The following is a 23,246-nucleotide window of genomic DNA, read 5'->3' as shown; positions in this document are numbered from 1 at the left end:
TTTTTTTTTTTGAGAATCACTTAGTATAGAAGTTAAAAGTTTGAAAACCTTGTTAGTTCTTATATGTGAACAGTGTCCTCTCCAATCTAAGGAGGTGGAAGAGTTGTATATTGGGCTAATTCATTTATAAATATTTATGGAGTAGTATTATTGACGTGGTACTCTTGCTTCTCTATAGATTTTTATCTGACTGGTTGCAATGCATTTGAGAGCTTAAATCCTAAAAGTAATTTTGAAAACAGTTGCATTTATAGTCTAGGAAACATGTTTTTTAACATGTAATCAATCTTTTTCTGAATGCCAATTTAAGCAATTGTGGATTGGGATGGCTTCATGAAAATTTTCTTTTATTTGACCTATTATGGTATTTTTCCCCCTAAAACTAATAGTGTGTATATAATTTCAGTGTCTGTGATTAGATAGCATTGCAATATTAATAGTGGCAGATCTTACAAGTATCTAAAATATTATTTGGGTCCTTTATATGTTCTTTGGGTTTTTTTCCCCCCATCTATCAACAGGTGGATTGTATAGAAAGTAGTCTAGAAAGGTCACTCCAAGCAAATTTCTCTTCAGACCTCAAAGTCTCCATTCTCTTAGATTTTACCCGAGGATCAAGAGGTAGGTATTTCTCCCCTTTTCATCCTCTAAACTTTTTCTTTAAAAAAATTCCACTGTCCTTACTGTCCTTGGAAAGAGATATATCTGTCACATAGCCCAAGAGGATTCAGCCAATCTCATCTCTTCTTTATCTGGTGGATGTTATAATATGTGGTTAGAAAGGATTCCCTGCCCAGACGTAGCACCAATTGGTTTGAGAAACTGAAGCAAACAACTGGTGTTAAGATTGGCAATTATATGCTGACCAACAGGTTTATTGGGATCTGGTGTCAGTGATCCCCTCTTGTTAGCATTCTTTCCTGCTTTCTTTTCATTTCTAGGTCGGAAGAACTCTCGCACAATGTTGCTCCCATTACTGCGGAGGTTTCCTGAGCAGGTTCGTGTCTCCCTTTTCCACACTCCAAACCTTCGTGGACTTCTCCGCCTCCTTATTCCTGAACGCTTCAATGAGACCATTGGTCTTCAACACATTAAAGTTTATCTTTTTGACAACAGTGTGATCTTGAGTGGGTGAGTTAGCCTCTGTCTATATCTCATTAGAGCTTTTTTTGTTTTTATTTTTTCCCAAGATTACTTTGGAGGAAATAATGGAGCTTTGGGAAGATAAAAATTTAGGTATTTAGAAAAATCTCTTTCCTCACACTCCTTCATGAAGATGCTTTCTAGGTGCCTTCCTTAGCATTGACATCCTCTGGCAGCTCATGGATCTTTTATGTGATGTAGGAAATATGTTTTTTTTTTTTTTCTATTATTGAGAAATATAATTGTGAGCGTAACTCTCTTCAGGGTCTCTTGCTATCACAGTCCTAAAAAATGGCAGGATTATGGTCATACTACTACTTCCAGGAGGAGTCCAGTATTCTTGCTGGCCTGTCTACCATTAAAAGTTCAGTTTAAGCTTTATCTCTTCCATCTGGCTATTTCCAACCAGTGATTTGTCATTTCTTTATAGAAGTGTAATTTAATATTTTCTGCAGCTTTTTCATGTGGTTATAGTAAATTCTTTAAAGCATGGGTTATCTTACTTGTTTCTCCTTCCTTACCTTGTATAATGTTGTATATAGTGGCCATTCAGATAGTTTAAGCATTGGAATACCTGGAGTTGAATTGGCCAGCTTTTTTTCATCTGTCCTGAAGGCTAGGCTAGGTCATTAGGAGGGTACCCTATGACTTTCTGCATTAACTGTTAGTGAACAAAAATCCATTAAAAGCATGTATGCCAGCCTCTTCATGCTCCCTATATAATATATTGCAAGGCCTGTAGTTTTATTTTTGTTGTAACGTCTTGAATTGTCCCCTTCTGTTTTCTGATACTGCTACAACCCAGGTGTAAGCACTTGAACTATTGAAAATAACTTGTTAGTATCTGGCCACAAGTCTCTTTTCTCTCTATTCTGTTCTTCATTCAGATGTCAAAAATGTCTAAAGGGCAAGTCTGACCCATATCACCCTTGTTCCTACTCCATAAACTCCATTGGCACCCAGTTGCCTCTAGGATCAAATAGAAAGTCCTCTTGTTGGATATTCAGAACCCTCCATAACCTACCTTTCCTCTCCACCCTTCTAGTCTTTCTTGAGTTACATGCTATGCATCAGACCCCTCCATCCCTCTTTACTCTAATCCAGTGATATTGGCCTCCTTGCTGTTCCTCCAAGGCACTCCATCTAAGAACTATGACTATTTTCCTTGGTTGCTTCTTATGCCTATAATCCTTTTATTCCTCATTTTTACCTCTTGGTTTTCTTCACGTCATGGCCAAAATCCTACCTGCTACAGGAAGTCTTTCTTTGATACCTCTTAATTTCTATAATTTTTCTTCCCTTGTTTGATGTATGTCCTGTATATAGCTTGTTTTTTCATAGTGGGAAGAGACAAGTCAGGGAGACCAATTGGGGGGAGGGTATTTTGATAATTTAGACAAAAGATTATAGGGGCCTGAACTATGCTGATTGGTATTTGTGGGGAAAAGAGAACAAATGTGAGAAGTGTTGATTTCTGTCTCCTTAACAAGACTTGGCAATCAGTAGACGTGAGAGGATAGTGTATGATTTGATTCCAAGACTGTAAACTTGAGTGATTAGTCTAGTGATGCCTTTGACAGAAATAGGATCTTTACCCTCTGTTTCCCTCCTTCTAGTGCAAACCTGAGTGACTCCTACTTCACCAATCGCCAGGACCGATATGTGTTTCTGCAGGACTGCCCAGAGATTGCTGACTTCTTCACAGAGCTTGTGAATGCAGTAGGGGATGTGTCCTTACAGCTTCAGGGTGATGACTCTGTACAGATGGTGGAAGGGATGGTACATCCTTACAAAGGTAGGGGGATTGTGCTATATAAGTTTGCTGAGGTTTTGGTTGGGCAGGGATGAGAAGCAAAAGAGTGAGTTACCTGCCTATTTGTAATATGTTGAACATATTGTTGCCAATATGTTCCGAATCTTAGTTTGGATTGAGAAAAAGCATTCATGTCTTGGGGATTTGGATACACATTTCAAATAAAATTTGATTAAAATCTGTAGGGAAGTAGCTTTAAGTTGAGTAATTTTATTCTTGTTGCTTTAAAAGGTGGCATTGAATAAATTATCATTTGATTTACACAAATCCTTGCTATTTGATAGTTCCAGTGGGTGAGATAGTTGGGAATGTATCAAGCTTAGTAGCATATTAACTCCCCCTCCCCCAGGAGTTAAGTGACTTGTCCAGGGTCACACAGCTAGGAAGTGTTAAGAGTTTGAGGCCTGTTTTGAACTCAGGTCCTCCTGGATTTCAGGGCCAGTTCTCTATTCACTGCATCATATAGCTGCCCCAGCATATTAACTTTTATTTTTAGTATACATAAGGCCACTGGAAAAGAGAGTCTGTTTGTCTTTGGATGACCCAGCTGTCATATAACATTTGCTGTTGTATATAGCTCCCCATACTAGTTTAATTGCTGCTCATTTCAGTTTATCAGGCAGAAGAGGCAATGATACACAGGAGAAAAAGAAAGAGTACATTCTTGAGTATTTAGAAATCTACCCTTCATTTTGGTGTTGCTTCTGACTTGATACTATTTTGGCTTCCTGCACTAGTGGGATGTGTATGGTTTGGATTACTACATAAGCTGAGCTGTATTGGTAGTGATTGAAATGGAATTTAGTGCCTCATCTTCCTGAAAGATGAAGTTATGATGATTTTTTTAAAATAATTTTTTATTGATAGAACGCATGCCAGGGTAATTTTTTACAGCATTATCCCTTGCATTCATTTCTGTTCCGATTTTTCCCCTCCCTCCCTCCACCCCTTCCCCCAGATGGCAAGAGTCCTTTACATGTTGAATGGGTTGCAGTATATCCTAGATACAATATATGTGTGCAGAACCAAACAGTTTTCTTGTTGCACAGGGAGAATTGAATTCAGAAGGTATAAATAACCCGGGAAGAAAAACAAAAATGCAAGCAGTTTATATTCATTTTCAGTGTTCTTTCTCTGGGTATAGCTGCTTCTGCCCATCTTTGATCAATTAAGGCTCTCTTTATCGAAGAGATCTACTTCCATCAGAATACATCCTCAAACAGTATCATTGTTGAGGTATATAATGATCTCCTGGTTCTGCTCTTTTCACTCAGCATCAGTTCATGTAAGTCTCGCCAGTCCTCTCTGTATTCATCCTGCTGGTCGTTCCTTACAGAACAATAATATTCCATAACATTCATATACCACAATTTACTCAACCATTCTCCAATTGATGGACATCCTTTCATTTTCCAGCTTCTAGCCACTACAAACAGGGCTGCCACAAACATTTTGGCACATACAGGTCCCTTTCCTTTCTTTAGTATCTCTTTGGGGTATAATATAGCCCAGTAGAAACACTGCTGGAATGATGATCTTTTTTTCCCCTCTCCTGTTCCTTTTGAGTATTCTTGGGAAATAAGACAAGGGGAACTCTTGGGATTGGTAAACTGTGATTTATTTACTTTAGACTAGTTGACCTTCATAGTGACCTTGATCCATTTTTGTGATGCAAGACTTTGAAAATCAAGATAGGCCATCTGTAGGCCTAGGAATGTGGAGTGATTCAGTTTCAGTTTTCAGTTTTTTGCAGGAAAAGAGGTCCAAGCTTTGAATGAAGGAAACTTCACCAGAGCCTAGCCAGAGAAGAGGATCTGTGGTATAAAAGATCTGGCACCGGGAAGGGTGGGAACAGTATGGGTTCTTTGCTATATACTTGGGGCAGTAAGCCAAGTGCCTGCCCAGTACTTATAGGAAACAGCTCTAGTAAATGACTGTCTTTATCATGCATTGGTTGAACTGTTCAGGAGCATTTTCCTACCAAACCATTGTCATACAGGGACTTCTGCAGCTCCTATCTACTCTGTAGCCTCCTGCCTGGTTAGTGAATACCACTCTTTGCATGCAGGGAAATCTTGGTGGAGGTTAACAGTTCCCTTGGGTACTTGCATTCTTTCAATTCCTGTGGTTTCAGCTGATTGTCTTCAAGAAGGTTTGTGGTTGAAATCATGAGTACTAGCATCTTAATGAGGGAAGTTTGTGGAATGGCAGAGAGAACTGAGGTTCCCATTCCACCTAAAGACACGTAATAGTGTCTGCATCTTCAAGACCATCCTCAACTACTTTTTCTTTTGAAGCCCATTTTAACCACTCTGTGCTACCATTCTTGTCAGGCAGCCATTCCTTTTCCTTCTTTTCCTATAGATTGAAGGTTTCATTAGAAATCAGAAATGAGAATCACTTTGTAGAGTGGAAATGTTTCTGTGGGATAAATTCTAGAGCAATACTTATACTTCATCTTTTTGTGCCATGGACTTCTGGCACAAAAGTCTGGTGAAATTTGTGAATCCCTTCTCAGAATAATGTTTTTAAGTGTAAGAATAAAGGAAAGAAAATGCTAAATTTCAGTTAGATGTCAATAATAATAGTGAAAAATGTCATTTCCCCCTCTCTCATCTAATTTTACAAACTTCTGAAATAACTTTTTTGGGGGGAGGTATCTGAGGAACCCATATTAAGAACCCTTATTTTAGAGTATGACACCATACGTTTATTTTTATATCTAAAGAGATTGTTATGAGGAAAATATTTTGTTTTAGTGTTTGTGTTCATTGGTCTGGCACTTAATAAATTCATATTGAATAGAAGAAAAAAATCGTTGGCAGGAGTCTCTCATCTCTATTCACTTAAATCTTTAAGGTGGATCCCAGGTCTCATCATCTGTAAAGATAGTTGTGTTGTTGCATTTTCTGCTTATCCCTGATGTCAGATTGTATGACGTCTTACCTCTTCTACAAGATGGAAAACTCCTTGAACATAGGGATTATATTTTATAAAGATGTAAAAGGGGATAATAGGTCTTGCATAGACTTTGGCTTTAGAATTGTTTTGTTTCATTCCTTTTTTTTTTTTTTTTTTCCTTTTTTTGAGTTTCAACAGGATATTGCTATTTAAGCAAACCTGAGATATAGTCAACATGTGTTTTTACTCATAATTTAAATTTTACAAGACAGCCTTGAACATGTAAAGAGGAGAAATCATTTGGATAAAGAGAGATATCAATACTATTTTCTGGTCAGGAGTGGGTAGTAATAAGATTGTGCTCAGGAGACAGAAGATGACTGAGGAGAAATTCTGTGGGAAAAATTATCCAAAAGAAGGGATTTAAAAGAGGATATTCAGGGACAAAATAAGTTATTTATTCACTGTGCCCTAAGAAGATATGTGGTTACTTAGCTCATGTAGTACTTGGTAGTAGTTATCATCTCCACCATTTTCATCATAACAGCATAGTAAAATGGATAGGAAAACCCTATTCAGCAATACTGTTTGTGGGGGAAATGGCCAGTCAATCCTTTAGGAGCATAAAAAGTTACAGATCAATTGCTGGTTTGCCTTTGTAGGGCAATTCTTTAAACAAATAAAATCATTTGTCTAATAAAAAGAAATAAAAAAAAATTTAGCTGACATAGCATGTAAGGATTAAAATACTTTACATATAGTTTCTTCACTTAAGTCATATACCAGTATTTTATGGTAAGTAGACAATAATAGGTGATAAAACATGGTGCCAGTGAGATTAGCCAAGGTCTATTTCTATATAGGTCCTATTCCTGTATAGTTATTTTACTTCTGTTTAATCTCTTTCCCCCAACTAGTCAACTCTGATAAATAGCCCTGGTTTTAACAGAGACCAATTAAGAGAATTTCTAAGCTACCACCACTTAGTGTACAAAAGGCTGTATGTTTATTATTATCAGTGCCTGTGCTTTGACATTAAAGAATCATGGCTTCTGAGTCCCACTTGTTTCTTTTCCTTCTTCACTGATCTGTCTATGCTTTTTTGCAGGAGACCAAACAGCATATTGTGAGGCAGCCAACAAGAGAGTCATGGATGTGATCAATGCAGCCCGGACCCGACAGCAGCTGCTCCATGCCCAGACCTTTCACAGTGATTCCCTTCTAACCCAAGAAGATGCAGCAGCAGCTGGTGACCGAAGACCAGCTCCTGATACCTGGATTTATCCATTGATTCAGATGAAGCCCTTTGAGATTAAAATTGATGAGATTGTTACAGAGACACTGCTGACAGAGGCAGAGAGGGGTGCTAAGATCTACCTTACTACTGGGTATTTCAACCTGACTCAGGCCTACATGGACCTGGTCCTGGGCACTCGGGCTGAGTACCATATTCTGTTAGCTTCACCTGAAGTGAATGGATTTTTTGGGGCTAAGGGGGTAGCTGGTGCCATTCCTGCTGCTTACGTCCACATAGAGAGACAGTTCTACAGTGAGGTCTGTAGCCTAGGGCAGCAGGAACGAGTGCAGCTGCAGGAGTATTGGCGGAGTGGTTGGACCTTTCATGCCAAAGGTAAGAGTGTTATATTTAGCATGAGGTGAAGTTCCCAATGTGGGGAACTTTGGTAAGAAAAATTAGGTGTAGTTAGAGTGTGGGTGAGGATGTTTCTTCCCTGTCTCCATAATTTAGTTCCAAGGTCCTACCTGCTTATATAGGAGCTTAACTCAGTATCTCTTGAAATATTGAACACTTAACATTTATCCCATTTTATATTTGAAAGCATTGTAGAAGGTAGAGTAATACTTTTATCTGACATTGTGGGGAAAGAAGCTGTTTTATGTAAATGAACTTTAAAGTTAATTGAAGCTTACCTCTTTTAAGTCCAAATCATATATATTTTTTAATTTTAGTCAATTTTCATGGGACTCTTTGTGAATTTTATTACAAAGTAACCAGCCTTCATAACTAGAATATATAGAGTAGAATATGTAACTTCTTTTTGTACAATTTTGAAGATCATTTATAGGACTATATAATGTCCTTAGGGATTCCCCAAAGTGTGAGTAATCATTTATTCCTCCAGAACTCTGGAGTTCTGTGCTTTTTTTTGTTTTTAAATCTGCTTTTTAAAAAAAAGATTTTTAATCTTTTTTTACATTGCCTAGGTTTCCCCTAGGTTTTCCTTCCTGCTTCCAGAGAGTGAACTCTTTTAATAAACAGTTTTTAAAAAGGGAGAAAATTCAGCAAAATTAATTAAGAATGAAAAAAACTAATGAAACTAAACTAATAAAAAAACTAATCAATAATGAAAACGGAAGTTATTACAGGTATTGTTCCATATATGTGGACCCTGACCCCTTAAAAAAGGAGCAGGTATTCTGTCTTCTCATCTTTTTGTTGGGGCTAAAATTGTTCTTGGTAATTTTGCAACATTCAGATATGATATTTTTGTGGTTCTTTCATCTTACGTTGTTGTACTCATTGTTATGTTTTCTGGTTCTGCTTACTTCACTATGAATTAGTCTGTCTAAATCTTAACATGCTTCTTTATAATCATCATGCTCATGATTTCTTATGCTATATAATATTGTACCACAATTTGTTAAGCCATTCCATAATTGATGGGCATTTACTTGGTTACTAGTTCTTTGCTACCACAAAAAGTGCTATTATAAATATTTTGATGCCTATGGAGTCTTTTTTTTTTTTTTTTTTTCATTTATTTCCTTAGAATATATTCTAGTAGTGGAATCTTTTGATCAAAGGGCATGGATATTTTAATGACTCTACATAATTCCAAATTATTTTCTGGAATGGTTGGATCAGTTCACAGCCCCACCTGCAGTGAATTGCATACATTATTAGTTTGCCTGACTCTCCACAACTTTTAATATTGATCATGCCTATCTTTTATTACCATTGCTACATTTCTGAGTATGAAGTTAAACCTCAGGAGTTGTTTTGATTTTGTTTTTTATTATTAGTGATTTGAGAACTATTTGCTTATGACCTTTGACCATTTCTTTATTGGGAATTGCTTTTGACCTTGAATATTTCTGGTATTTGTGTGCATAGCTTCTAAAGAAAACCTGAATCACATTTAACACAAAATTGTGCATACAAAGTTTTCACACTGAACCCTTCTTGTTCTAGATACTTTAATTTTGTTTGTGCAGTTTCAGTTTCATGTTCATATGTTTACTTTTAAAATATTTGTTGTCTCCATGTTTGCTGTTACTTCTTGCTATTGGAATGCTTCCTTGCTTCTCATTGGTGCCTTTTAACTCATGAATTAGAGGCAGTGTGGCTTAGCAGAAAGAGCATTACTGAATTCAGAGAGACTTTGGTTGGTGTTTGTGTGCCCCCCTCCACTCCTCCTCCCCTCACCCCCCCTTACTAGTTGCTGAGCCAAAGGTTGTTTCTTCATCTCTCTGGCTTCAATTTCTAATTCTGTGAAATAGGAATAATATCTGCACAGGAAACTATAGGCATGTTGAGGATCAAATGAGAATATGTAGGAAAAGCCTTTGTAAATATTAAAACCTTATATAAATATCAGCTATTTTTGTTGCTGAGAAACCTGCTAAGTAAAAAGAATTAATGAAGGTTTCAGGTGTTTACTTGTGAGTAAAGTGCATAGAATAAAGTCTATTTTGAGCTCCTGGACTCCTTTTCTTTTAGCTTTCTGGTTCTTGGAAAATAGTTGTATGTGCCAAGGATAAATGAAGTATTATTATTGTATGTTTATATATCTCCATATCTTAGATGAAAAAAAAAAGTGTACAATTAAGGTCATGCAATCACAGTGCAAGCCTGGAAGTTAGGTCTTTTAATTCTTAAGTCTGTTTTTCTCTTGCAGTTAGAGGGAAGTGTTTCTCTTGTAAATTAATTTTTATAATTAATTTTCCATGCTGGTTCCTGCAGGATTTTTTAATTGCCCATGTCCCAGATCTTGGGAGAGCATCCCAGGTATTCCTTGGTGAGTGACCAGATCTGTATAGGACTAGAGACACTTGGATTTTCTGTGAGTTTTCTCAGGGAAGGAAAGAGCCTTCAGGGAGATGGTTGGTAATCTTGTGGCATGTTTGTAAAAGAAAGTTTAAGTTTGGTGGTGGTGGTATTGAGAACAAAAAAGAGAGAATTAGGGGAGAGTATGTAAATTTTAATACCCATTATTTCTGCAACTGTTATTAGAACTGATGTATGGAGAGATGCATGTTAGCTAAGTTATATGCACACATATCTGGTGATGCCTGGTGTAACTTCCGGACCTTGGGATCAGCCTGAGTCTTTGGTCTTAGTGGAAGAGTGAAGGAGGCAGGAGAGCTTTTACGTAGCTGGTCAAAGATGGAGTCTGTCGTCTTCTCTTGTGTTTGTGGCTGAGAGATCGTTCCCAGTTGTCCCAGCTCTTAAATATTTCAGTACAATTATATCACTACAGCACACTGAACATGTGCAACCATTATGTCACCATACTAAATATATGCTTAACTATAAGTACCTTGCTGATCTAGATTTAAGTACACCTTTTCAGAGTTCTGGCCCTCTATAGCCTGGGGCCAGCTCTTGTCCTAGCTTTCCCAGGCCCCCCAACTCAGCCAACTTGTTGAGAGATTCAGTCACTTCTGACTATACTGGTGGATTGTTTTTCTGAAACTGCTCTGATAAACTCTGTGACTCTATATTTCCAGTTGGAATAGAAACACCTGACTGGCTTTTCCAGTGTCTCACCTTTTCCCGGACTAATGTGCTCCTGCCACTCCCTCTCCCCCACAGTAGGTGAGGCCCCAACGCCTTGGAAGACTTGAATGTTTTTGCGGCTGAGTTGGGGGTGGGTATGTGTGTGTGTGGTGGATAGAGAGGAGAGAAAGAAAGAGGACACAGCTGTGTGCTCTGCTCCCAATATAAGGGGACTTATGAGTATAATTGAACCTCACTCTGGAACTTAGAAACTGAGTTGGGGGTGGAGATTTATTGCATATAATGATGACAATATATCAAGAATCTCTTCTAAATCCCTGACTACAGCCAATCTGAGATAACAGTTTAACTCAACACCCACCCACAACCCTCCCTCTACCCACAACCTCCCATTAAAGGATAGGTTGATGGATGATTTTTATTTCATTTTGGTGAATAAGCGGCTTTGTGTCTAATGGTTGTGTGGAACAGAAAAGAATGTGTATATTCTTGAAACTTTATCTCAGTGATTTCTTTGTCCATACCATTGCTTGGGACAAACCAGCTGTATAAACTCAGCACAAACCCCCTGGGGGAAAAAAAGAGTGAACAGGACATAACTAGTGTTCTTGTCCCCTCTACTTAGATATGTTTGCTATTCAGCCTGTCACTGGCACCAGATACTTCCTGCTTTTAGTCCTTTTTTTTTTCCCTCCCACAGTTTTTCCCCATCTCAGTGAACATACATTTGAAAATGCCTTATAACCTCTGTTAAACCCAATAAATGATATTAAAAGGAAACAAAATAGTTCATAACCATGGGAAAATTTGCCAAATAATTGAAAACCAAAACATATTGAGATGGCTTAATTGTTGCATTGCTCATAAGAATAAATAAAAATTTATAGATGATTCTATGGCAAAATCCAAGGTTATTTCAAATTCATTTCAACTTTTTAAAAATAATATGTTGCTAGAAGTTATTTGTGTCTTGCTAGAACTTGATTATTATGTTACATGAAAATTTTTGATAGTGGTATTTGTTGGAATAGTTCTTGATAAATTGAGCATAGGTTCATTTAATCAGTTTATGTAATACATAAATTCCAGAAACATTTTATACAACTTAATTTTCATTTTTAAAAATAAGGATGATGAGAAACTCATTATTTAAAGAAACTTTCTAGTGAATTTTATAAATCAGAAAAACTTTGTGATATAATTTATCCATATTCTAAGTTTAGATTTGGCTTTTCATTTTCGTTTACCAGGCTAAGTAAAGTATCTCAACATAGCTATACCATAAACATTGAACAAATGTCTTCTGGAATTCAGTTCAACAAATATTTAATTGATCATTTAAGTGATGAGATACTGCTAAGTGCTAAGGTTAGAAAGACCAAAAAATGTTGGAAATAGCCCTACTCTCAAGGAACATTTTTGTGAAAGGACACTAGGCTCTGGAAGGCTAGGGACCTAAGTTCTCCATGCTAGCTTGGCCAAGACTAGCTATATGATTTGCAATAATGCATTTTTCCCTTATGGGCTTCAGGTTCCCCTTTTTTACATATTGGGATTAATGTCACATTTTCTTTCTCCCACAAGGATCCAAGATAAACTTCTTTGACCTTAATAACCTGGCTCCACCCTGCCTTGATAACCTTTTTATTTAATACTTTCCCTTCCTGGATCCTGCCAAATTGACCATACCGTTCCATCTCCTTGCCTTGGTCACTGTCTCCCCATCCTGGTCTACAGCTCTTCTTCACCTGACTCCTGCTGTTTAGCTTCTTTCAGATATTAGCCATCAGAGACCACCGTACTCAAAAGTTTTTCCTTTTCCCTCAGCTGCTTATGTCTTTTCCTTCCCCTTTACTTTATTGATTTTTGCCTATGTGTACATGTTGTCTCCCTTCATCAGGTGTAAATTATATGAGCCTCGACAGTTTCCTCTTTGTCTTTGTATCTCTGCCAAATAGTTGATAATATTTTAGCAAAATCACTAGGACAGTGTCTGTCATTTTATAGGTACTTAATAAATGTTATTGCCAGACTGGTCAAGTGAAATCATATATACATAAATGTTTTGGAAGAATAAGACATGTTGTACCATTCAAGAATAGTCTTCATAATAAACTGAATGATATTTCACTTTTATGGCACTTTCAAGTGATGATTTCGGGTAACAGGGATTTTTCTTTTATTTTACCGATACAAAACTGAAGCACAGAGAGGAAGTGACTTGTTTTAGGTTATTCACCAGCTAGCAGTAGAACAGGGAATTGTACCCAACTCTGGCCTCTTATTTTAGTACTTTCCTCCCCAGATGTTTCTGTTGCTGGTCTTCAGGATGTTTCAGGATCAGAAAAGGTAACTCTGAAGTATGAGGTCTTTCCCTGTCTTAATCCTGGCCTCTAGGAGAGGGTCTGATCTCAGAAGGGACTTTGAGATTGTGGAGGGAAGGGGAAGGGAAGATAAAAGCTTCTGTTAGGCAACTGGAAGATCTGATTCACAGTTTGTCAGTTTCCTGTTGCTTAGTTCTAAATTTCTTACTTGTGAATATGTCAGAATAGACGAAGGGTCTCCAGGTGTGATGGGAACTAGATTCAGCTATGAAGGGGGAAATGATTTAGTGGGGAGTCTACTAACTCCTGACCCAAGGAGGAGAAGAAAGCATGTTAGAGCATCTTTGGAGATGGATCAATTAGCAATAGCCAACATTTATTGTTTGCCACTGAACTAACTAGATATGATTCTCAAAGAAAAGGAGTACAAGCATAAAAGTTGTGAATCCTAGTTTCTCTTGCATTTTACTATGTCCTTTTGAAGCTATTACTATTGGTTTTTTTGGTAAGAACAGGAAACACTACTTTTGGGCAAATTTCAGGCTCATAGTGTTGGAACCCAGCCCAGTCCTGCCTGGACACCCCACCCCAATCCTGAAAGACAGCAGCCTCCCCACCCCCTTTCAGGGTTGAATGTTAGTAAAGTGGCCACACCTGTAATTTATGTTTGAGGTGCAGGGCTCAGCTTCCAGGTAGATAAAAATTTCAAAATGAAGGCATGTAGAAATTAACCAAGGATTCTATTGATTAGAGTTGAACTTTACTGAGGTACACGTTATCTTTTAAGCTGTAATAAATTTGCTGGTATTAGTAACTGTGAGACCCTCTGTAGTAGGAGGGATATTGAGAATTCTGCTTTGTTTTGGGCAAGGGAAATTTTGCTTGTGAGACTTCCTTTCTCCCTCCCTCCCTACTTGCTTCCCTCCCTCCCTTCCTCACTCCCTCTCTTCCTCCCTCCCTCCCTCTGGCCAGGCAGCTTGGAACAGTCTCTGAAGAGTTCTGATTAACAGAATTTAGGCAAGGCAATTTAGTTTGGCTAGCCTAAATGTATATGTGGTTTCTCTTCACCTGAGTGCTGGGATAGGTATGCTGGGTAGAGATTATACACAATAGAAACAGGGCATTCTTTTCCCTAGAAAAGATGTTGATATTCTTGACTTCAAGGTTTCTGTTATTCATAATTTCTTAAGGACTGATAAACTTCTCTGGAGCCTGGTTTGTCACTAAAATCTTAAAATTCTGAAGCTTTCTCAACAAAGTTCTATGTCAGAGCTTCAGAAAAGGCAGTAGGGGAAAGACCACTTCTTTGTGATCTTTCCTTCACTACTAGTACCCCTTCTAGTTGGGTCTATAGGCATCATCAGGTCAATTTGGGTGTTTTGGCCTATAGGAGATTTCTCCCCATTATTTCTTATGTCTTCTCTTACTTTCCACAGTCTCCTAAAGAATTTTTAAATTTCACCTTGGAGGTGTTGTTCTTTTCTTCTCTTCTCCTTCCCCCTCATCCCCCCATTCCTTAGGACAATAGTCTTTCAATCACCAAGATTAGGGGATTGTAAAGATGTCAGTGACAGGTGATGATTCCAGCAGATCAGGGACCTGAGATGAGATAGGAATGGGGATGAGACCTATTCTAGGAAGGCCAGATGGTTATGATTTTATGGTATTTGCTTTGGGCAGGTGATTTAGAAGCTCCACTATCCTACTCTTGTCAGTGAATCTTCAGCTGTAATTTGGATCTGAGCCCCTGGCCTTTGGGATAAGATTTAGGGAACTAGCACCTACCCTTTAAGAGTATGAGGCTACTTTTTTGAAATTAAAAAAGTCTGAAATCTCTTCTCCTCCTTGTCCCCATGATATAAATTGTACTCTGGATTAAAAAAAAAAAAATTCTTCCCTCTTCATCTCAAAACCCGTTAACATTATCCCTCATCTTTACTCCCACAGACTCAGACAATGATGGGTGGCTTTTCTCTTTTACAAGGTCATCCTTTCCATCTACTCACGATCTTGATCCCATCTCCTTTCAGCTTCTCTAAAAATTTGAAGCTCAATCATCCTTTCTCTTTAATTTTCAAAGTCAGTCTAAATTTAAATCCACCACTGCCAAATATGTCTATCTCCCCCATCCTTAAAAAAAAAAAAAATCAACTCAAAACTTTTACTCACCCTTATCATACTTTCAAGGTATCATTCTCTGTTTTGAATGCTAGAAAAAACTGTCTCCATTCACTGTCCTCACTTCCTCTCCTTTCACTTACTCTTCAACTTTTTCAGTCTAGCTTGTGATTTCATCACTTGACTAAAACCGCTTCTTTCAAAGTTACCTTTGATTTCTTAATCACCAAATCTTAGTCTTTGCATCCTCATCTCTCTCAAACTCCATTGAATTTGACATTGGCCATTTTCTCCTCCTGGATAATCCTTCTTTTGGATTTTTGTGACTCTTGGTTCTACCTAAATTCTTTTCAGTTTCTCTTTCTCTAGATAAGAGTTTGTAACTGTATTTTGATGACTTTTTCAATGTGATTGGTTTCCTTTCTAGTATTATATAATATAACATATATATATATTTATATATATAGTGTTTGAAAATATTCCAAGGAGTTCCAAAGGGGGTCCACAATACAAAAAAAGGATGAAAATGCTTTTTCTAGAATCAAATGTAAACAGTTTTTAGCTTTTAAAAGCCTTTCACAACTTTGTCCTAATCTCTATTTGCCTTCTACTTTATTCTCTTTACCACACTGGCCTTTTCTTCACAAATGCACACCCTCACTCCTTTATTCAAGAAACAGTTGAAGCATCATCTTTTACATGAAGCCTTTACTGATGTCAAATTGCCTTGTATTAATAAGTTGTACCACTACACACATTTTTCCATAGGGGCTACCAGGAGTCAGAATGTAAAGTGCTTGACCTGGAGTCAGGAAAACCTGAGTTCAAATCTTGTATAAGTCTCTTAAATGAATAATCTGGGGCAAGTCATTAAGGAAAAATGTGCTTCTTTGTCCCTCAGATTATCTATCTGAAATGGGGTAATAACTACAACTTCCAAAGTAGCTGTATCAAATGAGATCCTGTAAAGTGTTTTGCAAATCTTAAATAGTGTTTATTTTGTTTTTATCATCTTCATCTCCATAGTAGGAGATAAGCTCCTTGTGAGTAAGGATTGTTTCATTCATTGTATTTATATCTCTGGTGCCTAGCATGGAGCAGTAGATCCTTAATAGATTCTTGTAGATTGATTGAAGTAGTGGAACAGGCCTTACTGTAGCTCCTGTATCCTCCATTCAAATCTCCTAATTTTCCCTGGTATTTGAACAAGCACTAAGATTTTTGATCTAGAACTAGTTTTCAGATTGGTGCTTGAACAGTCAGGCTTTTTATATTATTTTGGAAATGGTGATAATTTTGCATTTGGTTTGAATTCTTAATTTAGTTATCACTGATATTTTGCAAAAAGAAGCGCTATTTCCATTGCAAGTTATTTTCATCTTTTTCGTGTAATACAGAAGTAGATAAAGTGGGAGTAAATAATGAAGTGATCTTTATATTGAAAAAAATATGAATCCATAATCTTTGCCAACATTTTTAGTTATTGCCATGAGTAGTCCAAAAAAGAAAGGGGGAGAGTAGAACCTGGTAAGGTCTGATAGAAGAACACTTCAGACACTGTAAGTGTCAGACTCTTGTAATCAGTCTTGATTCAATGACTATGTATTTTGACTGATTCCAGACCCCTGTGGAAGAATGTATTTAGTTCAAATTTTAAAAGGCAGAATATGTCCCAAGCACTTTCTTTATTTGTGCTATAGGGTTGTTTGAAAGATAAGTACAAGTTTATAGTATTGTAAATTAGTTTTACTTGGATTCTTTTCAGTAGTGCAGTGAAAATCCTTACTTTGAGTGGACTAGGAATATCTGTCAGATGAGGAAATGGGACAGTGTGAATTTAAGAAAAATAAACCAAAAAACCCAATGATTTTCAAAGTGGAAGGACTGATAGTACCAGTAGTAGGGCTGAAAGCTTCTGCTTCAACCTATAAGGGTAATACAGACTTAGGTTCCTATAACCTCACTTTTCCCAGCTAGAGTTTTCTCCTTGTGGAGAAGAAGCCTTTGTTCAAATTGGCCCAGCAGGAAGGTGGCACTCAGAGACTATAGATTTTCTGTGAAGAGGACAAAAGAGTTGACTGTTTGGTCCTGTACTGCTGGTATTCATCAGTCTGTGAGCACACAGAATTGTTTGTGTCCTAATGGTCAGAGACATTAAAGGTGATATTTCCCATCTCTCTTCTGTTTCCTCTCAACCCCAGGTTGGGGATGGGAGTGTAGTAGCTTAGGTGAAGTCAGAACAACTCACTGTGGTTGACTCTGAGCATGTTTTCTCACTTGATGAGGTCCAGCAGATAGAGTGGCCCAGGCAATTGACTGGCTTTGATGTGGCATATAGTAGGGGAGGAGGAATGTGCATTACAGGAACAGGAGGCAGACTGACAATCTGTTTTAGCCAAGGTGTTCTCAGAAATATTCTTTTGAATTAGAATTAGGAAATGGGCTTCTGTTTTAGGATCTCAGGGTTGCATACCATTGATTCATACATGATTACTATATATATCTGTGGGTTGGGTAAAAGTTTAGCATAGTCATAGGACAGATTGATAATTTTGGGAGTGTGAGAGTGTAGTAGGGTCTGTAGTAGGATAAAGTGAATCCAAGAGAAGCAAAGGGAATGAGCCCAGTATGATGTGTTGCTAGAATAGGCCTGCTGGGGAGGTAATGGTATGCAGTTGCAGGATGGGAAGAGAAGTCTCTTAGTCTTGTCTCCTTATATTAAGAAAAACGATTGGAGTTCCAGATGTCCCTAGAAACCTGAAGACTTTAGGATACTGATTAACTCATGGGATAAATGGCCCATATAGGGGTTGCCAACAAATGCAAAAGTGATTCAGTGGGATGCTTGAGGTAGGACACTGAAGAGCAGAGAGGTCTGGCATCTGGTCATGATTTTAGGAAAGTTGAAACCACACATTTTCAGTGAATAGAAATTTCCTTATGATATAACTCAGCAATGGTAATTTCCCAGAGTTGTAGAGAGAAGAAAATGTTCATCACTCCTGGGGGATAACCATACTTCACCCTTCTTATTCTATGAGTATATTGTAGTGAACTGTAGTTTAAATGGGGCAGAAAACTTTTTATTTTCTTGAACCCAAATAGAATGATCTTACCCTCTCTCAAAGAGTTCTCCCGTGCTTCCCTCCTCTCATCAATGTTTAGGAGTTTTTTGTTTTAAAATTTTCAGTTCCAAATTTTTCTCCCTCTATTCCCTCTCCTATTCATTGAGAAGGCCAAAAACCCATTATACATTTCCAAAGGCCAGTATTAATGAGTATTTCCTTGACTTAATTAGGTACCTGTGAAGGCTTTGTAGATATTTTGTCCTGATAGAACAAAGAGATGGAAGTGAGTATTTGGCATATTAACTTATCTTTGATAGAGTATAACAGCTTAGTTAATTCTGTGAAGGAATAGGTGGTGGGATTTAGTTGGACCTGATCTGTTCCACCTATAAAAAAATCATTATTTGTGCCTTCTGTTTGGTAGAGTGGATTGCTGAACCCATCCCATTCTGATAGCTATGTGTATGTATACCTCTTATTGCTGGGAAGCAGTTAACTGTGCAGGAGACTTCTCCTTTCACTTACAATTCTTAGGAAGGACTCACTAGCCTTTTGTTAAAATGTAGGGCTCTTAAGTTTCAGCTTAGAAGCATAATCAGGTCAGGATGTGGTAGCCAAGTCAGAGGCAATGTAAGAGATTGAGGAAATTGAAATTCTCTGAGGAGAGAAAAACTGGCTGGCAGTGGTGGTTGACAGTAGTATACAGAAGAAAATACTTTCTAAAAATTCTAAACAAAACACCAAAAATGCCAATTCCTAATCATTCTATTAGTGCTTGAGCAAGAGGACCAAAGGTGCTAAGTGTTGCAGCTCATTCTGGTAAGCAGTTGGATAGTGCTGAATAGGGTAAGGTATTGACCATTGATAGATTGAAGCCTTCATGAATGCCCCCAGCCTATTGCAAGTATGGCAAGTACAGCTAAGGATAACATAGAACTTTAACTAGAGGCTCTGCTCTTGATGGTGAAAGAGCTTGTGGGAAGGAGAATAGTATTCCTGCTTCAGCCTTCCCGTTCCTCCAGTCATAACCATTTCATTTCCAGTAAAACTGCTGTGGTTGGATGCATTTATTTTAAGTAGAAACAATACTTGGAGAGGATTTCAGCAGATTCTTTGCTCATTTCCTCTGTCTGCACGTTTCCTTTTCCCTGCAGGCCTGTGGCTGTACCTGGCAGGGAGCAGTCTGCCCTGTCTCACGTTGATTGGCTCTCCTAATTTTGGATACAGGTCAGTTCATCGGGACCTGGAGGCTCAGATTGCAATTGTGACAGAGAATCGAGCTCTGCAGCAGCAGCTCCACCAGGTGGGTTGGGACCAGTGGAAATACATAGCGGGGAGTTTTTGAGATTAATGTGCCATTGTGACCCACAATGGTAACTAAAACTCTAGGAGGTAGTTGAATTCAGGTTCCTCTTGGGGACTGCTTCCTGCTGGGAAGCCTAGATCAGGGTGGGAAAGAAATTTGCTTTTTTCCCCAGTGAGTGGATCCTCCTTTTATGGGAATGGTTGGTCCCTGTAGACAAGCCCAGAGGAACCTTTCTGAGAATCATTTCTTGAGTCTCCTGTGGCCACAATTCTAGCACAGCCAAATCTATTTTCCCTGGTGAGAACAGCTGCCTGGCAGCTTAATCCTTTTTGAGTAGAATTAGAACCATTCTAAGAGCGAGTCAGAAATTGCTTAGATCTTTTACTTCTTCAATATAAACTCCTAGGCAGGATTCAGTCATTTCAGGAAAGTATTTTACAGAAGAGAGGCAAGCTACTTGGGAATACTGGAGATAGAGTTGTCCAAAAAAAATGTGTGAGAGAGGAGAAATATCAGAAAAGAGTTTAAAAAAGCCAGAAATTTTAACTGAATTAAACATCAGTTAAAAGGAGACTATAGTAATTATAGAAACCTGAAAAGGACAGGAAGGAGGTAAAAACGACCATTTTCCATGAGACTAATGCCAATCATGTTGTAGTGTCCAGGTATGAGACCAATAGTCACTTCAAGTGGTAACACCGTGTATTGTGATCTAGAAAGCTAGAAGATAGTAATAGCCTGGAAAGAGAAAATGTTCATTCATCATTCACCTGGGACTGTATTCAAATGTCATTTAGTGATAGGACTTGTGCTGAATTTAGACTTGCCAGCTTAATAGTTTCATTTGCCTTGTAAAGTGATGTGGAAGTAATAAGATTGGCTGTCCTCATTTTAAATTATGGTCAAGTGGGTTTTTGGAAGAAATTTCACATATCCTTTGTGTCAGTTTTCCCCACAGCCAGAAAAGCCATGGAAGAAGCTTCTCCAGAGAGCTAGCCTCTCAACAGTTTTCTTCAAGTCACATGGCAAATTGGTATAGACTCCCTCTCCCCTGCTAACTTTGGGTGGATGGCTACCTCTTCCCAAATCATTTAAAATTTATAAGCAGTTTTCTCACAATTGCTTCATAAAATAGCATGAATAGGCCTACATGAAAGCCATATTCTCTGTCTTTTTTTATCCAGCTTAAGTGGAGAAACTAATGTCTTGGGGTTGGAGGAGACCTTCATGGTCACAACTTTGAACACTTCCCCTTGAACACTTCTGCTTAAAATGCAAAAATCAGCATAATAGGGAAGTCTCAGGATAGATCTTGATACCAGTTAGGTCACCTTTGAAACCGGATCAGGCTTTTGAACAGGAGGCCTTATGCCATGACCCCAGGGATTCCAGTAACCCTTTTGAGGCTTTGCTTTATTGTTTCCTTTCCCCTCTTGCCAGTCAGTCTCTCTCTCTCTCTCTCTCTCTCTCTCTCTCTCTCTCTCTCTCTCTCTCACACACACACACACACACACACACACACACAACTTCTACTCTGTTGTGTCAGTGTTCATAAACTTCAGCTGTTGACTTCATTTTTTGGACTTTTGCTCCCAGATGTTCGGGAACTACTATTGTGAAATTGTTTGCCCCTTTGTTGTTGTACAGGGAAATGAGAATTGCCTTGTTTCTCTGGGTCCTTCCTCTCTGGACTTTGATAATCCTGATAGTTGTGTGGGGAGGTGCAATTGGAAGCAGTTTACTAGCTGTTCACATTTTACAATACAGAGAATAGAGAATGACTGAGTTGTTCACAGAAGCAGAAAAATTACATAGTGAAGACAAGCCCAGAGTAGGGAGATTGGTTTTACTCAGTACAGTAGCTGGCCCAGTACAGCTTTGGTTAACGTGACTGTGAATCTAAAACTTCCCACATAGTAGCTTTCTCTATATTTGTACCAGTGTCATTGACAGTACAAAGTTTCCCAAACTCAATCTTTGAATCCAGTTTTCATGGGTTTTTGCTTCCAGATTAGCAAGACAGTTGTTAAAATGTGATTTTGTTGACTGAAGGCTAACATTAGGTGCCCTAATCTTGAGAGTCCTTTCAGACTTGTACCCTGGATCCCTTTTTATGTCTTTTAGGGGTGTTGCTTCTAGGTTTCAACTGAATGACAATGAATAAAAATTGATCATGCTAAACTCCTTATTTCTTGAATGAGGGATTCATAGCAAAGGACTGAACCCATATCCTGGCTTTTGGGGAAAATTGGGATATTTTTCCTTATCAAAAATTACTACAAGGGACATTTGAGGTTTGCAGGAAGGTGATAACTCATCTTTCTTTTCTCTCAATACCTCCATGTCCCCTCCTCTTTCAAAGGCTAAACTTTTTATGTGTTTTTGGAATTGTAAAACTTATTTTTTTTTTTTTTACATTTTTTTAATTGGATAGATTTTTTTTTCATAATTATAACTTTTTATTGACAAAACCCATGCCTGGGTAATTTTTTACAACATTATCCTTTGCACTCACTTCTGTTCTGACTCCCCCCCTCCTTCCCCCCCGCACTCCCTGTCCCCAAGATGGCAAGCAGTCCTATACATGTTAAATATGTCACAGTATATCCTCGATACAATCTATGTATGCAGAACTGAACAGTTCTCTTGTTGCACAGGAAGAATTGGATTCAGAAGGTAAAAATAACCTAGGGGAAAAAAAACAAAAATGCAAACAGTTTACATTCATTTCCCAGTGTTCTTTCTTTGGGTGTAGCTGCTTCTGTCCATCATTGATCGATTGAAATTGAGTTAGATCTCTTTGTTGAAGAAATCCACTTCCATCAGAATACATCCTCATACAGTATCATTGTTGAAATATATAATGATCTCCTGGTCCTGCTCATTTCACTTAGCATCAGTTCATGTAAGTCTCGCCAGTCTCTCTGTATTCATCCTGCTGGTCATTTCTTACAGAACAGTAATATTCCATAACATTCATATTCCACAATTTACTCAACCATTCTCCAATTGATGGGCATCCATCCATTTTCTAGTTTCTAGCCATTACAAACAGGGCTGCCACAAACATTTTGGCACCTACAGCTCCCTTTCCTTTCTTTAGTATCTCTTTGGGGTATAAGCCCAGGTAAAACTCATTTCTAATCAGTTTGCATGAATTTTACCATACATAGATGTGATGACACTCATGAATCACATGTGAGATTGAGGAATGTTGTGACCCCTAAACTGCTGCTACTTAAAACTATTATCCTCTCTCTCCTCTCCCCTAACACACATCCATACAGATCCTATAACTGCAGCCACTTAAGTATTTTTGAACTCTCAATCATGGCATCCTGTGCCATTCAGGGAAAGACTGAAATTCTTATGTTGAACTCAGCAGGGGATGGAGGGAAGTATTTATATATAGGAAGCAAAGGCCCTTCCTTGCATTTGGTGCCTAAATTAAAAGTGGAAAACTTCCTGGTATTGTTTAGGACACACATCTCCCACTTGTGACCCAAGAAATGCTCTCCTTAATGGAATTGTAACCTTTGTCAGCTGACTTCCTCTTGCATCGTATTGTGGAGCCTGTGAGGAAATTCAAGTGTTTCTGGTAATTTAATTGAAATCTTGGCTGCTTATTCATTTTGAAAGCGTAAAGCTGGAGCCTAGTCTGTGGAGAGCTCTTCAAACCAGCCCCTTGAGACTAGAGCTGGATTCTGTGTCATCATCCCTAGCCAGGGATTTGGACCCTGGGAGTAACACAATTAGAAGGCAAGATTATTGCATCCTTTTGTGACACAGAGCTAAAGTAGGGTCCTTCTCTTTA

At 38.2% G+C, this 23,246-nt stretch overlaps 1 protein-coding gene across 6 annotated transcripts in view; it reads left to right on the top strand.

The window, feature by feature from the left end:
* PGS1 (phosphatidylglycerophosphate synthase 1) overlaps positions 1-23,246 on the top strand; it is a 48,021-nt gene that overhangs the window by 16,007 nt on the left and 8,768 nt on the right. For 3 of the 6 annotated variants that reach the window (XM_051995477.1, XM_051995476.1, XM_051995478.1), the window contains exons 4-8: positions 522-621; positions 942-1,131; positions 2,760-2,938; positions 6,966-7,487; positions 19,281-19,429. In XM_051995477.1, coding sequence (XP_051851437.1) covers positions 522-621; positions 942-1,131; positions 2,760-2,938; positions 6,966-7,487; positions 19,281-19,429 — 1,140 coding nt within the window. The remainder of the gene's footprint in view (positions 1-521; positions 622-941; positions 1,132-2,759; positions 2,939-6,965; positions 7,488-19,280; positions 19,430-23,246) is intronic. The other 3 variants (XM_051995482.1, XM_051995481.1, XM_051995480.1) reach the window with 2 other exon arrangements.

The sequence above is a fragment of the Antechinus flavipes genome, chromosome 4 (genome assembly GCF_016432865.1).
Source record: "Antechinus flavipes isolate AdamAnt ecotype Samford, QLD, Australia chromosome 4, AdamAnt_v2, whole genome shotgun sequence".
NCBI lineage: Eukaryota > Metazoa > Chordata > Mammalia > Dasyuromorphia > Dasyuridae > Antechinus > Antechinus flavipes.
This window is presented reverse-complemented; position numbering and strand designations above follow the sequence as displayed.